At 37.6% G+C, this 14,918-nt stretch overlaps 1 protein-coding gene across 1 annotated transcript in view; it reads left to right on the top strand.

The window, feature by feature from the left end:
• Positions 1-14,918, top strand: part of PELI2 (pellino E3 ubiquitin protein ligase family member 2) — a 208,911-nt gene that overhangs the window by 174,504 nt on the left and 19,489 nt on the right. The window contains exons 4-5 of the mRNA XM_079913650.1: positions 9,907-10,104; positions 11,629-11,817. Of these exons, the coding sequence (XP_079769776.1) occupies positions 9,907-10,104; positions 11,629-11,817 (387 nt within the window). The remainder of the gene's footprint in view (positions 1-9,906; positions 10,105-11,628; positions 11,818-14,918) is intronic.

Raw genomic sequence — 14,918 nt, 5'->3', positions numbered from 1 at the left:
GCAGAAAGAAATTATAAAGACTACATTCTCAGATCTCAGTGCAATAAAAAAGAGACTCTAAAAACAAGAACAAACATTTTTAGAGCCAGCTACTTTTAAAAGTTAACATGTTCAAAATACTTCCTGAATAACACTTGAACCAAAGAGGACATCAAAACTACAATTATAGGCCTTTTAAAAAATAACTGTGGAAACATTTAATAGCATAACTCATGAGATGTGACTGATGTTGTATTCGGAAGAAAATGTAAAAACCTTTAAGTGCTTTTATTATTTGGGAGGAAGGAAGAAACTCAAGGAACTAAACATTGATCAGAAAAAGTTCCTTTTAAAAAATGACAGTAAGAAAGTAGAGGACAGTTTGAGAAGGATAGGTGTTCACTCTTCTCTAAACGTTTGATAGATTTCCCCTGTGAAGCCATCTGGTCCTGGACTTTTGTTTGTTGGGAGTTTTTTAATCAGTTTCAATTTCAGTACTTGTGATTAGTCTGTTCATACTTTCTGTTTCTTCCTGGATCAGTCTTCGAAGGTTGTACCTTTCTAAGAATTTGTCCATTTCTTCCAGGTTGTCCATTTTATTGGCATAGAGTTGCTTGTAGTAGTCTTTTATGATCCTCTATATTTCTGTGGTGTCCGTTTTAACTTCTTCTTCTTCATTTCTAATTTTACTGATTTGAGCCCTCTCCCTTTTTTTCTTGATGAGTCTGGCTAAAGGCTTATCAATTTTGTTTATCTTCTCAAAGAACCACCTTTTAGTTTCATTGATCTTTGCTATTGTTTTCTTTGTTTCTATTTCATTTATTTCTGCTCTGATCTTTATGATTTCTTTCCTTCTACTAACTTTAGGTTTTGTTTGTTCTCTAGTTGCTTTAGGTGTAAGGTCAGGTTGTTTATTTGAGATTTTTCTTGTTTCCTGAGGTAAGATAGTATTGCTGTAAACTTCCCTCTTAGAACTGCTTTTGCTGCATCCCATAGGTTTTAGATTGTTGTGTTTTCATTGTCATTTGTCTTTAGGTATTTTTTTTGATTTCCTCTTTGATTTCTTCATTTATCCATTGGCTGTTTAGTAACATGTTGTTTAGCCTCCATGTGTTAGTGTTTTTTACAGTTTTTTTCCTGTAATTGATTTCTAATCTCATAGTGTTGTGATTAGAAAAGATGCCTGATGTGATTTCAATTTTCTTAAATTTACTGAGGCTTGATTTGTGACCCAAGACGTGATCTATCCTGGAGAATGTCCATGTGCACTTGAGAAGAAAGTGTATTCTGCTGCTTTCAGATGGAATGTCCTATAGAAATAAACTATACTCCAATAAAAATTTCAAAAAAAGAAAGGACAGGCTCAAGAATAGTTTTAGTGGTATATAATTGAAAGTCCAGAAACACATCAAAAGAAAGCAGAAGGAAGGAAATAATACAGGAAAAAATTATCAATTAATTTAAAAAGAAGGGAATTAATAATATATCCAAGATTTGGTACTTTTTTTTTTAATTGAAGTATAGTTGATTTACAATGTTGTGTTAGGTTCAGGTATACAGCAAAGTGATTCAGTTATACATGTATATACACACAGAAATATATTCTTTTTTCATATTCTTTTCCATTATAAGTTATTACGAGGTATTGAGTATAGTTCCCTGTGCTATACAGTAGGTCTTTGTTGGTTATCTGTTTTATATATAGTAGCATATATATGTTAATTCCAAACTCCTATTTTATCCCTCCCCCTGCTTTCCCCCTTGGTAACAAGTTTGTTTTCTATGTCTGTGAGTCTGTTCAAGATTTGGTACTTTAAAACAACAGGAAATTAAAATTAAGGCTAATAAAGGGAAAAAGCAAACACAGATTCAACCAGGAGGCTTTGCGTTTCTATATGGAGAGTTAAATTATTAAATGATGTTGAAACAAATGTAAAAAAAGTATCGTAGATACATCAAAAAGGGGAAATAGGGAACTCCCTGGCGATCCAGTGGTTAGGACTTGGCGCTTTCACTGCTGGGGCCCAGGTTCAATCCCTGGTCGGGGAAATAAGATCCCGCCAGCCATGTGGTGGGGGCAGAAAAAGGTGGGGGGGGCGATAAATAGTTCTGAAAAATAAGAAAACCTGCTCAGCCTCGCTTATAAAAACAGAAATGTGAATTCAGATCACACAGAGGTACCATTTTTCACTTACCAGATTGGCAGAAATCCAAAAGGTTTTGTCAGAGGTGTGGGGAAGCAGATGCTCTCCTACATCCTATAAATTAGTCTGACCTCTATGGGGCAGTGACTTGGAAATACCTATGAAAAATACACAGTGCTTGCACTCTGACTCAGCTTTTCTTTCTAAAGCTCTCCTCTTTCTAGAGATTTACCCCCGAGATACCCCTGTATACATCCAAAATGACATTTTTACCAACTTATTGCTTGCAGCGTGGTTTCGTGGTATAAGATTGCAAACAACCTAAATGTCTCTTAATAGAGGACCAGTTAAGTAAACTCAGGTACAGCCATGCAGTGGAGGCCTCCAAGGCTGTACAGCAGAACTAGGAAAAGCTCACAGCCTCATACAGTCACAAAAAGAGCTCCAAACATATTTAATGAATTAAAATTAATGATTAAATATATTGAGGCTTTGATAGTATTATATTCAACTAAGGTTACTTAATGTTAATAAATTAATGTTATTAAACATATTAAATAGCATATTAATTATTAGATAGCAAGTTAGTACAGTTAAATGATTTAGATATGCTTATATGCTTGAAAAGTCTCCAAAAGGATAAACAAGACGTTACTAATAGAGCAGTGGTTTTTGTGGGGAAGAGAACTGGGCAGGGTGGTATCCAGGGAGGTATTCCATGCTTTTTTATCTTTGAACCTTGTGAATGTGTTAGCTATTTAAAAAACCTGAACAATCCTATATAGATACATAGATGGATAGATACATAGATGGGTAAGGTGAGTCGCAGTCAGAGATACAGGCATAGTTACTTAAGTGCATCAAAAGTAACATGTGTGGTATTTAGACACATTATTAACAGTGGTTTTACTCTTCATGCCATTCCATTTTATAATATTGTAAATGTTTTTTTCCTTCTCATTCTCCCAAAGAAAAAGCTCTCCGTAGATAAACATCTGCATATGCTTCCTTGTTGATATTTTTATGGAACTCTGTAATAATTTCTTTCTTTAATACTTTCCAAAGTTATACATCTTGAATATATAAGATTTTTTACTAATGTGTTACATGGGTAGAAGATTCTCAGTACTAAAAACATAAATCCAGAAAATTTTACAGTTGTTGGTAGGACATTTTTTTACCACTTAAAATCAACAAGTTACTGTGGTTGCAAGTTTGTTTCATTGCTATTCTTCAGTGACATGTTGTGACAGAAATGGTGTGTTCTTCACTATTGTGCAGTCACATTCTACTCAAATTGTTCGCTCTCTTCCTTCTCACCTAATGCAGAATGAATTAAAGATTTAGCTGGATTTTTTCAGCTTCATGTTAGTTCTCTTTTTTCCCCACTTATTGTGGTAAGAACACTTAACATGAGATCTATCCTCTTGACAAATTTTTAAGTGCATGATACAGTATTTAACTATTTTAACTGTTGTACAACACATCTCTAGAACTTACCCGAACATCTTGTGTAACTGAAACTCTATGCCTATTGAACAACATCTCCCATTTCCCTGTCCCCGCAGCCCCTGGCAACCACCATTCTACACTCTGTTTCTGTGAGTTTGACTGTTTTAGATACCTCATGTAGTTGGATTCGGCCTTCTGTGATTGGCTGATTTCACCTAGCATAATGTCCTCTAAATTCATCCATATTATCGCATGTGACAGGATTTCCTTCTTTTTAAGGCTGAAGAGTATTCCATTGTATGTATATGCCGCTTTCTCTTTCTCCACTCACCCATTAATAGACACCTCGGTTGCTTCCATATCTTGGCTATTGTGAATAATGCTGCAGTGAACATGGGCAGCAGATACTGCTTCGAGACCTTGATTTCAGTTCTTTTGGATAAATACCCTGAAGTAGGTTTGCTGGGTCACATGGTAGTTTTATTTTTAATTATTTTTTTTTGAGGAAGCTCCAGACTGATTTGAACTTCTAAATGCTTTATGCATACCTCCCATTTCATCACACAGAATATTAAAAGACTCAAGATTTAATAAAATTAATAATTTTTTACTGCTTCATCAAAGCATGCATATCCCTCCCCCACCCTCACCCCCTATGAAATCAGCAGTTTCTTTAACTGCAAATGCAGGGCGGTGAGGAACACGGTGACCATCAGTATAGTTCGGTGCCGCTGCTTTGATTCCCGCTAAGGCACATCATTGTTTTATCACCATCAGAGCAAATGTCAGCATCTTCATATTTATTATGAAACCATCATATTATGGTTCATATTATGAAACCATGGCTTCATGGACCTGGCCCCTTAAAAAGGCCTCAAGGACCCTCAGAGGTTCATGGACCACACTGAGAAATATACCAGTTTTTACTATACTGACCTCTTAATTTTATAACTGAGAAATCTGTGTCTTTGAAAGAAAAGGTAACTTAACCTAAGGGCAAAGATGGCATTAGTGGCAGAACTAAAGGTTTAGGTCTCCTGAGTTCTCCATTCTATACATAGTACCTACTCAGTAACTTTAAATAAGGCACGATCATTCAAAAGGAATTTATAGACGTATGAAGAAAACATAACCCATTTGTTATTTTTACTAAAATAATCTGATTCCTTTTGCAGGCTAACTGGACATATTGGAGGATTAATGTCAGATCACTCTAAGCAGAGTAGAATTAAGCAACTCTTAGAAGGCCCTGAAAAATCAAGCTTGTTTTAATTTTTTCCTCCTTTTAACAAGTTGACATGTCTAAAACCTACCACTGACAAAAATCACTGAGCAACAGCACTGCAGCATTCATATTTCTCAAGTATGGACCTTGGTGTTGAGGGCTGTTCATTTTAGCCATTACCCATTAAAACGATTTGTAGGTTAATTGAGCATTTAAAAGCAGAACATCAGAATGAACCAAAAACAGGGCCTTGTGCTGCATTTCCCACAGTGGAATCAGATAATAGGCTCAGAACTCGGAAGTACTAGTGCCTGAGAAGGTCAAACCTAGATCTAAATTTAGGAGATGGGTTAAGATTAACAAAATCTGAGTTAATATAGCCAGAATAAGATCTTAGTAATTATTTTCTAGAATAGGGGTAAATAAAGGAAAGAGAAAAGAGCGTAGGTATTGAGAAAGTAAAATATAAAGAAGAATATAGTTTAGAAAAGGAATCAAAGGCAAAGACGATTCTGATCTTGGGGCGTTAAGGAAACTAAGCAGGTCCTGAAACCAGAGTTAGCAGTCATTTCCCCCTCTGGTTTCTCAGTTTCATATGCTTCAGACCTAAGTGCTGCAATGCCTTATGTTTGGTTTTTATGGTTTGGGTTTTTTTTTTTTTTTTTTTTTTTTTTTAGTTTATAGTAGTTCTAGATGGTAACATTTCATTAGCATCTATTTAGTTGAGAAAAATGTTAAAGAATATTTTAATAATTATTTCCTAAAACATTGTACTCGTGTGTTTTTGTGGCTCACAGGCTCACAGGGTTCAAGCTCACTGTCATAATCCTCCATTCATCATTTCATTTCTTGAGCACCTACTGTGTCAGATGCTCATCTAGTCACTGGAGGTAGACAGCTCCCCTCTCATGGAGCATATATTCTAGACGAGGCAAAGAGACCACAGATAAGCCAGCAGTGCCAGGGCCCCAAGGCGGGAGCAGAGCGAAGGAAGATGGAGGTGACATGAGATGAACTCGGAGAGGTAGGCAGAAGCCGGGAGAGTAAGGGGCCTTTAGGCCAAGTAAAGACTTTGGGTTTTATTCTAGGAGTTTGTTGGAGGAATTTAAGCAAGGGAGAGAGAAAATCCAACTTATATTTTGTTACGATATCTCCAACTACTGTCTAGAGAAAAATGTAGGAGGCAAGTGTGAAAACAGGGACACCAGTTTGGAGTCTAAGGCAGAGCAATCCAAGTAAGAGCTGAGGGCAGCTAGAACTAAGGTGGGGAAACGTGCAGGGACTGAAGATGCATTTTGGAGGAAGAGTTGATAGAATTTACACGAGGTTAAATGTGGGTGTGGAGGAAAAATCCAGGGTGATTCTTGGGTATTGATTTTTTAGCTTGAGCAAATTGGGTGCCAGTCACTGACATAGGGAACCTAGGGGTTGAAGAGGATCCAGTGTAACATTTGAAACATGTTACATGTGAGATGCTTATTAGAGATCCACGTGGAGATTGGGTCTGCTAATCTGAAGCTCAGGGAGAGATCAGGGCTTTGGGGCTAAAATGGGATTTGGTGAGGTTACGTGGGGGAGAGAACAGAAGGGGAAGGGAAAGGGGCTGTTGGCCAACTAGCCTGGAAAGGTTTCATTAACTTAATACCAGGTACAGATATACCAGGACATGTAAGCCCTGGAAACCTCAGCAAGCGGGGTTTCAGTAGAGCCGTGCTGAGAGTTGGAGTGGCTTCAGAATGGGTCACGGGGATGAGTAAGGAAGCAGGGGGTAGTAACTGGTGGCAGGTTTTTCCGGAAGTATTGCCATTAAATGAATCCGAGAAATGGGGCTATAGTTCGAGAGGTGCTCTCAAGCAAAGGAAAACATTTTCAAAGATGAGAGACGAGTCTAGAACGGTGCTATTCAAACTGCCCAGCCAAGCAGTGAAATGTCTGTTAACGGTGCAGGAGGAGACAAGTAAGGAAATCGAGAAGGAACGCGTTTGGAACCTTGTAATAGCAGTTTGGCATTCCTGAAACATCCATGCAGATGATCATTCTTCTAATACTCATTTTTGTTATATTTTTAAAAGCTATTAAGTGACAAGTTGAAATTTTAAAAACTAACCAAAAAGATGTTTGATAGCTGACAGTGTGATCCAGTAATAGAGAGAAATTGATCATTTCAGGAGTAAAATCCTTGGAAAGGGGAGAAGAGTGGGATGCCAAGCACGCGTGGAGAGATTGGTCATGGATAGGAGCAGCAACAACTCATCCTTGTCATAGGAGGGAAGTGAGAAAATAAGGTTACAGATGCAGGGACGAGGGTAGGACTGGTCCAGGAAAGGTGAAGGAGGACCTTTTGGGTGCTTTCACACCATTTTACCTGTGCTGACTTTGACTGACAACCAGGTAAACCCAGACTTTTCTCATATATGTACGCAGCTGAAAGTGCCAAATGATGCTGTATATATGCATATCCGTCAGCAGCAGGGAGTAAAATTCTCCCAATGGCTACTATGTGAACATCAGATGAAATTCAGATACATCATGCCTGGTCCACATGACTACCCTTAAAATAACGTAGAGTTGATCCAATAGTCAAAAGAAAGGACAGGCTCCAAGTCTTCCACATTGGGTGAGGTTTCATTAGGAAAGTGGCTTAGATTTTTTTTTTCTTGACAAAAGCAACATGAGGTTTGTGTCCTAAAGTATAGAAATACGCTAACACTCTACAGGTTAGATTTAAGTGGAAGTGACTTGATAAACAAATATTAAATGACCAGTCAGGTTAAGTATCATGTCTTGAAATAATTGATCTTAGCAGTATGTTCCAGTTGGAATAAAATGTCATGTTTTACAGGCAATTTCAGTTGATTCATCAAGACATTAATTTAATACATTGGGATGAAATCAGAATGGCCTTTCTTGAAGAGAGTAATCTCTATAGACAAGGAGTGGTTGTGTGACATTCTGCTGGAGCATGGTTTTAGCTTTGAGCTTTGAACAGAGTTTGAAGAGTCTTCGCCCTCTTCCACGGAGGTGACAGAAATTAGATCATAGCCTGTGTCTGTGTGAGGAGCTCTGGGTTTTGTGTGGTGACCAGGCAATTTTAGAACTTCTCACATTTTACTCCTAAGTCTTCATTGGAATCGAGGTTCAGGACAGATTTGTTTCTGAGTTTGGAGTAGTCTCCTGTATACTTTCCTATATTTGTGAAATATTTTGCAGAGTATCTTACTTTTCTAATTAAAAAAAAAAAAAACCTAAAGTGAAATAAACAGAAAAAGACAGATGTGTAATATCACTCACATGTAGAATCTAAAAAACAAAAATCAAAATCATAAAAACAGAGAGTAGTTACCAGGGGCTGGAGCGGGTAGGGGGGCACATGGAATTGGGGAGATATTGGTCGAACAGTACAAACTTCTGGCTGTAAGATGAGTAAGTTCTCCGATGTAATATACAGCATGGCGATTGCAGTTAATAATACTGTATTATATACTTGAAAAAGAGAGTAGCTTTAAAAAAAGGTTTAAAAACATTCAGCAGTCTGAATCAGTAGAGCTTCTGAGTCACACATCCAGCTTTTGAATGAATCTAGCAGAGGGAAGGTTCTGCAGCTTTAGAAAGATCAATCGTATGATATGATTTTATAATCTCTCTAATTCAAGTTTTATGTTGCATTTTTTAACAAGTTACATGTTTTCTAAACCTGTATGTTCAGGCAATAGGCATCTATTCAAGGTGATAAGTTTCAGTGAACCCCATGGTTTAGTTTATTCCAGGCACATTTCAATAGGACAAGAAATTAGGAGTTGTAAAAAACAAAAGAAATAGATGTCTGTTTGTTGGTTTAACAGAGATAGTCTGTGCATGAAAATGTGTATGTGAGATTTACAAAATAAATTTAATATTGTTCCAAAGCAAACAGACCTAAATGATGCAAGATATATACATTTTGTTATATTTATTTCACCTTTATTCATTTGGACAAAAAAGTACTACACTGCTTATGTTTTAGATGGAATTTTGAGATCAGGATAAAGATACCTGGGAAATTGACTTTGGAGGCCTTATACGTACACACTGGGGGTTCTGTCTGTTCCTTCCATTGACAATTTCAGAATCAAAGTCACTTGTTAGGAGAGAACATTAATATCATATTTAACAAGAAATGATTTGTTTACATATAAATTATTTTAGTTTAAGACGTATCTTTGGCATATATAACATTTATCACTGTTTCCTACTTAGAGATTCATAGAACATCATTACATAGACGGTTTAATGTTTTGTTGTGAGGATTTCCTTACCTGTAAACAAATACTTCCCAGTTCACAGGACACAGCAGTACCTGTCTTATTTGGATTTAGTGAATATGAAAAGCTTTGTTAGAACTCTAAGATCATGCTAATGAAATATATTCTTTCTGGCAGCATTTAAATCTTACCAAGGAAAGTAAGCCAATAAAATATTATTGGCCACTTTTTAGACTTTCCCAGGACAGTTTTTTTTTAAATCCAAAATTGAAATGTTAGGATCAGCTTTTTAAATCTTTCATATGACTGCATCTCAAACTTTGAGCTGACCTGTATAGCCCTTTACGTCACTCTCATTTACGCTGAGTGACAGAAATAGGCATTGGGGTCTCATGTCTGAGGTAGGGCTTGTTCTCCCTCTGTGCCATGAGTCACTGGTGGATTCACTTAGTGTGGAAAACCAGTCCCTGGAGCTGGGCAAGAGTGGCGGAAATAGGGCTTATGTTGGCTGGCTTCCTTTAAAATCTTGGGGGTTTTCCCACCTGGAAATACAAGAAAAAAAAAATGATTTTCTATGAAAGTAATAAGTAATGTTTCTACCTGATCAGAAACCTGTTTGGATTGAGATCTATTTTCCTCTAGAATAGAAAATTGGGTTATTCTTAACATTTAAAATCTTATGGTTGGTTACCATAACATCTCCCTTAAACAAGAAAAGGAGCAGACTGAAGATTTTTTTCATTAAATTCCGACCTTCATAGTAGAGATAATGAATGTTAAAGGATCCTGAACACTCATTTCATGTGATGAATGTGGTGACATCCTATTTTGCAAGTAGATCCTGAGTATAATTTGATTTATTTAGGTGGGCAGATCAACAGAAAGCCCTATTGACTTCGTCGTTACAGACACAATTTCTGGCAGTCAGAACAACGACGAAGCGCAGATTACACAGAGCACCATATCCAGGTTTGCCTGCAGGGTAGTCTGTGACAGGAACGAACCGTACACAGCACGCATATTCGCAGCCGGATTCGACTCTTCCAAAAACATATTTCTTGGCGTAAGTACTATTAATCAGTATGTTGTTTCTAGAAAAACACCCATTATCATCATATATAACATTTAATTGTGGCCAAAAAATTTGCCTTGCACAATGCTTCTGGTGAGATTGTAGTTTTCATACAGCCAGCTTGAAAAGCTATCATTAAAAATCTGAACATAATTGTCGTTACTTGTTATTTGTTATATTTGCTATATTAACTATAATATGTACAGTAATTAACTTTTGTAAAGTATGTGTATTAACATACATAATGTATTTCAGAAGGAAAATGGTCAGATCTAGATAATCGGGGTGCAAAAGAAAATGTTATTCCTTTATTCATTCAAAAAATTGTTACGTAGTGTTTGCTTTGTTCCATATTGGGTGTAACAGATGTGATATCACAAAGAACAAAACAGACTAAAAATATCTCCCTTCATAGAATGTCCATGTAAATAAAACCCCACAGTTTTAGTGAATATCCAGTTTTAATATAGTCCCCTTTTTGAATCAGGATGTTTTTGCGGGGGGGCGGGGGGGGAGAAAAACCTCACTTTAAAATGGCCTAAATGGTAATAAAAATGTATCACGTTGCAAGAAGCGCCCAGGAAGGCCAGCTGCAGGCTTGGTTGGTGCAGTGTTCTGTGACATCCGCGGAGCCAGGTTCATTCCATCTTGCCCTCTGCCTCTGGGCACATCAGCTTCCTCAGGCGAGGTCCTGGCGGCGGTGGGATGGCTCCTGCACTTCCACCAGCCCCCACAGCATGACAGCTTCCCGCTGAAGAAGGGCAGCAAAGGCACTGTTTCTTCCTCGTCTCTTTTAAAGAACCAAGAAACCTTTCCAGGAAGCTTCCCAGAAGGACTCACTCAGGCCTCACTGGCCAGAACTCAGTCACATGCCCACCCTTAAACCAGTCATAACTGGCTTATTTATCCTCATCAGATTTACCCAAGTCATGTGAGCAATATCTGGCTCTGTGGCCAGGCGTCCACGAGCATCTGTCCTGCCGTTACATCCAGCCGCTTGTGCCTTCCACCCTTGATGATGTAACACTGATTCGTATGAAAACAGAACAGAGTGGCCACAACTTGTTGGCTTAATATATTTTGAAATTTTGTTTGTTTAATAAAAAACTTCTTCTCTTCCTTCTAGTACTTCCCTGATAATGAGTTCATACAAAGCATTTTTAGATAACAGGATGAAAGCACTGCACAAATAGAATCGAAGAATACATACTGTATTCCTGGAATCACCTGGGGGCGGGGGGTGGTTTGAACAAGAATCTGTGAGGGAGAGGTTCAGGCATCAGGTTTTGTTTAAGTGCCCAAGGTAAATATGTCTCCAGCGATAAATCATTCATCTATTTTTGCACTTCTTTCATTTTGTCGGACTAGCTGCATTTTTTATCCTTCTGATTATTAGCTTTAAGTAGAAAATGAAAATTCCTCACTTTCCTCCCCTCTGCCCTTAACCCAATAGTTTAAAGAGATTCTAAAATCTTTTTGTGTTGAACATAATCTTTTCTGTGGTATGCTCTCCAGGAAAAGGCAGCAAAGTGGAAAAACCCCGATGGCCACATGGATGGGCTCACGACCAATGGTGTCCTGGTGATGCATCCGAGAGGGGGCTTCACTGAGGAGTCCCAGCCTGGGGTCTGGCGCGAGATCTCTGTCTGTGGAGACGTGTACACCTTGCGAGAGACCAGGTCTGCGCAGCAAAGGGGAAAGCTGGTGAGTGGACTTCATGCAAATAAGGCATGAAACTACAGACACCTAACTCGAAAGCTATCATTTTCCTCCCCTGAAATTCAAAATCTTTGTACAGGTCTTAGGGCTGTGTACCATTGACCCAGGAGAACAAGAATTTTCTGAGCCTCCAAAAGTAAGAGGGAACTAACCTTCTTCCCTTTCATGATTAAGCTTTTCCAATAGTGGAAGAAAATTACCTTTTGCTCCTAACTACCTTAAGAGCACAATCTTATTAATATACTTCACCACAGGTTTCTGCTTAAATTCACTTTAAGAAGAATAAACTTATTTTTAGTGTAAAACTTTACTAATTTGGAAAACTCCTGAGCAGTCTAAGACTAATTAGTAAAAATTTTGAATTAGAGAATTATTTACTACACTTTCTGGGACTAAAAGATAATTAAGTTAGCTTTTTTTTCTTTTCCCTTGAGTTAATAGTAAGAAATTAATATATAATTCCCTATATGATTCACCAAAGTCACAGTTACAGCTTTTTACTTGAAATAGTTCGTATAGTACGTTGACTTGGCATGTTTGTATTTTTTCTATAAATATTACTACTTATCCCAAATGCCCTAAAGCGGTTGGGTTTTTAACCCTTTCTTCAATGGAGAATAATTTTTTTTAAAACATCTTTATTGGAGTATAATTGCTTTACAATGGTATGTTAGTTTCTGCTCTATAACAAAGTGAATCAGTTATACATATACATATGTTCCCATATCTCTTCCCTCTTGCATCTCCCTCCCTCCCACCCTCCCTATCCCACCCCTCCAGGCGGTCACAAAGCACCGAGCTGATATCCCTGTGCTATGCGGCTTCTTCCCACTAGCTATCTACCTTACGTTTGTTAGTGTATATATGTCCATGCCTCTCTCTCGCTTTGTCACAGTTCACCCTTCCCGCTCCCCATATCCTCAAGTCCATACTCCAGTAGGTCTGTGTCTTTATTCCTGTCTTACCCCGAGGCTCTTCATGACATTTTTTTTCTTAAATTCCATATATATGTGTTAGCATACGTTATTTGTCTTTCTCTTTCTGACTTACTTCACTCTGTATGACAGACACTAAGTCTATCCACCTCATTACAAATAGCTCAATTTCGTTTCTTTTGACGGCTGAGTAATAGTCCATTGTATATATGTGCCACATCTTCTTTATCCATTCATCCGATGATGGGCACTTAGGTTGTTTCCATCTCCGGGCTATTGTAAAGAGAGCTGCAATGAACATTTTGGTACGTGACTCTTTTTGAATTTTGGTTTTCTCAGGGTATATGCCCAGTAGTGGGATTGCTGGGTCATATGGTAGTTCTATTTGTAGTTTTTTAAGGAACCTCCATACTGTTCTCCATACTGGCTGAACCAATTCACATTCCCACCAGCAGTGCAAGAGTGTTCCCTTTTCTCCACACCCTCTCCAGCATTTATTCTTTCTAGATTTTTTGATGATGGCCATTCTGACTGGTGTGAGATGATATCTCATTGTAGTTTTGATTTGCATTTCTCTAATGATTAATGATATTGAGCATTCTTTCATGTGTTTCTTGGCAGTCTGTATATCTTTTTTGGAGAAATGACTATTTAGGTCTTCTGCCCATTTTTGGATTGGGTTGTTTGTTTTTTTGTTATTGAGCTGCACGAGCTGCTTGTAAATTTTGGAAATTAATCCTTTGTCCATTGTTTCATTTGCAAATATTTTCTCCCATTCTGAGGGTTGTCTTTTGGTCTTGTTTATGATTTCCTTTGCTGTGCAAAAGCTTTGAAGTTTCATTAGGTCCCATTTGTTTATTTTTGTTTTTATTTCCATTTCTCTAGGAGGTGGGTCAAAAAGGATCTTGCTGTGACTTATGTCATAGAGTGTTCTGCCTATGTTTTCCTCTATGAGTTTGATAGTTTCTGGCCTTACATTTAGGTCTTTAATCCATTTTGAGCTTATTTTTGTGTATGGTGTTAGGGAGTGATCTAATCTCATACTTTTACATGTACCTGTCCAGTTTTCCCAGCACCACTTATTGAAGAGGCTGTCCTTTCTCCACTGTACATTCCTGCCTCCTTTATCAAAGATAAGGTGACCGTATGTGCATGGGTTTATCTCTGGGCTTTCTATCCTGTTCCATTGATCTATATTTCTGTTTTTGTGCCACTACCCTACTGTCTTCATTACTGTAGCTTTGTAGTATAGTCTGAAGTCAGGGAGCCTGATTCCTCCAGCTCAGTTTTTCGTTCTCAAGATTGCTTTGGCTATTCGGGGTCTTTTGTGTTTCCATACAAATTGTAAAATTTTTTGTTCTGGTTCTGTGAAAAATGCCAGTGGTAGTTTGATAGGGATTGCATTGAATCTGTAGATTGCTTTGGGTAGTAGAGTCATTTTCACAATGTTGATTCTTCCAATCCAAGAACATGGTATATCTCTCCATCTGTTTGTATCATCTTTAATTTTTTTCATCAGTGTCTTATAATTTTCTGCATACAGGTCTTTTGTCTCCTTAGGTATGTTTATTCCTAGATATTGTATTCCTTTTGTTGCAGTGGTAAATGGGAGTGTTTTCTTGATTTCACTTTCAGATTTTTCATCATTAGTGTATAGGAATGCAAGAGATTTCTGTGCATTAATTTTGTATTCTGCAACTTTACCAAATTCATTAATTAGCTCTAGTAGTTTTCTGGTAGCATCTTTAGGATTCTCTACGTATAGTATCATGTCATCTGCAAACAGTGACAGCTTTACTTCTTCTTTTCCGATTTGGATTCCTTTTATTTCCTTTTCTTCTCTGATTGCTGTGGCTAAAACTTCCAAAACTATGTTGAATAAGAGTGGTGAGAGTGGGCAACCTTGTCTTGTTCCTGATCTTAGTGGAAATGCTTTCAGTTTTTCACCATTCAGGATGATGTTGGCTGTGGGCTTCTCATATATGTCCTTTATTATGTTGAGGAAAGTTCCCTCTATGCCTACTTTCTGCAGGGTTTTTATCATAAATGGGTGTTGAATTTTGTCAAAAGCTTTGTCTGCATCTACTGAGATGATCATATGGTTTTTCTCCTTCAATTTGTTAATATGGTGTATCACATTGATTGATTTGC

Source organism: Stenella coeruleoalba (genome assembly GCF_951394435.1).
Source record: "Stenella coeruleoalba genome assembly, chromosome: 2".
Taxonomy (NCBI): Eukaryota; Metazoa; Chordata; class Mammalia; order Artiodactyla; family Delphinidae; genus Stenella; species Stenella coeruleoalba.
This window is presented reverse-complemented; position numbering and strand designations above follow the sequence as displayed.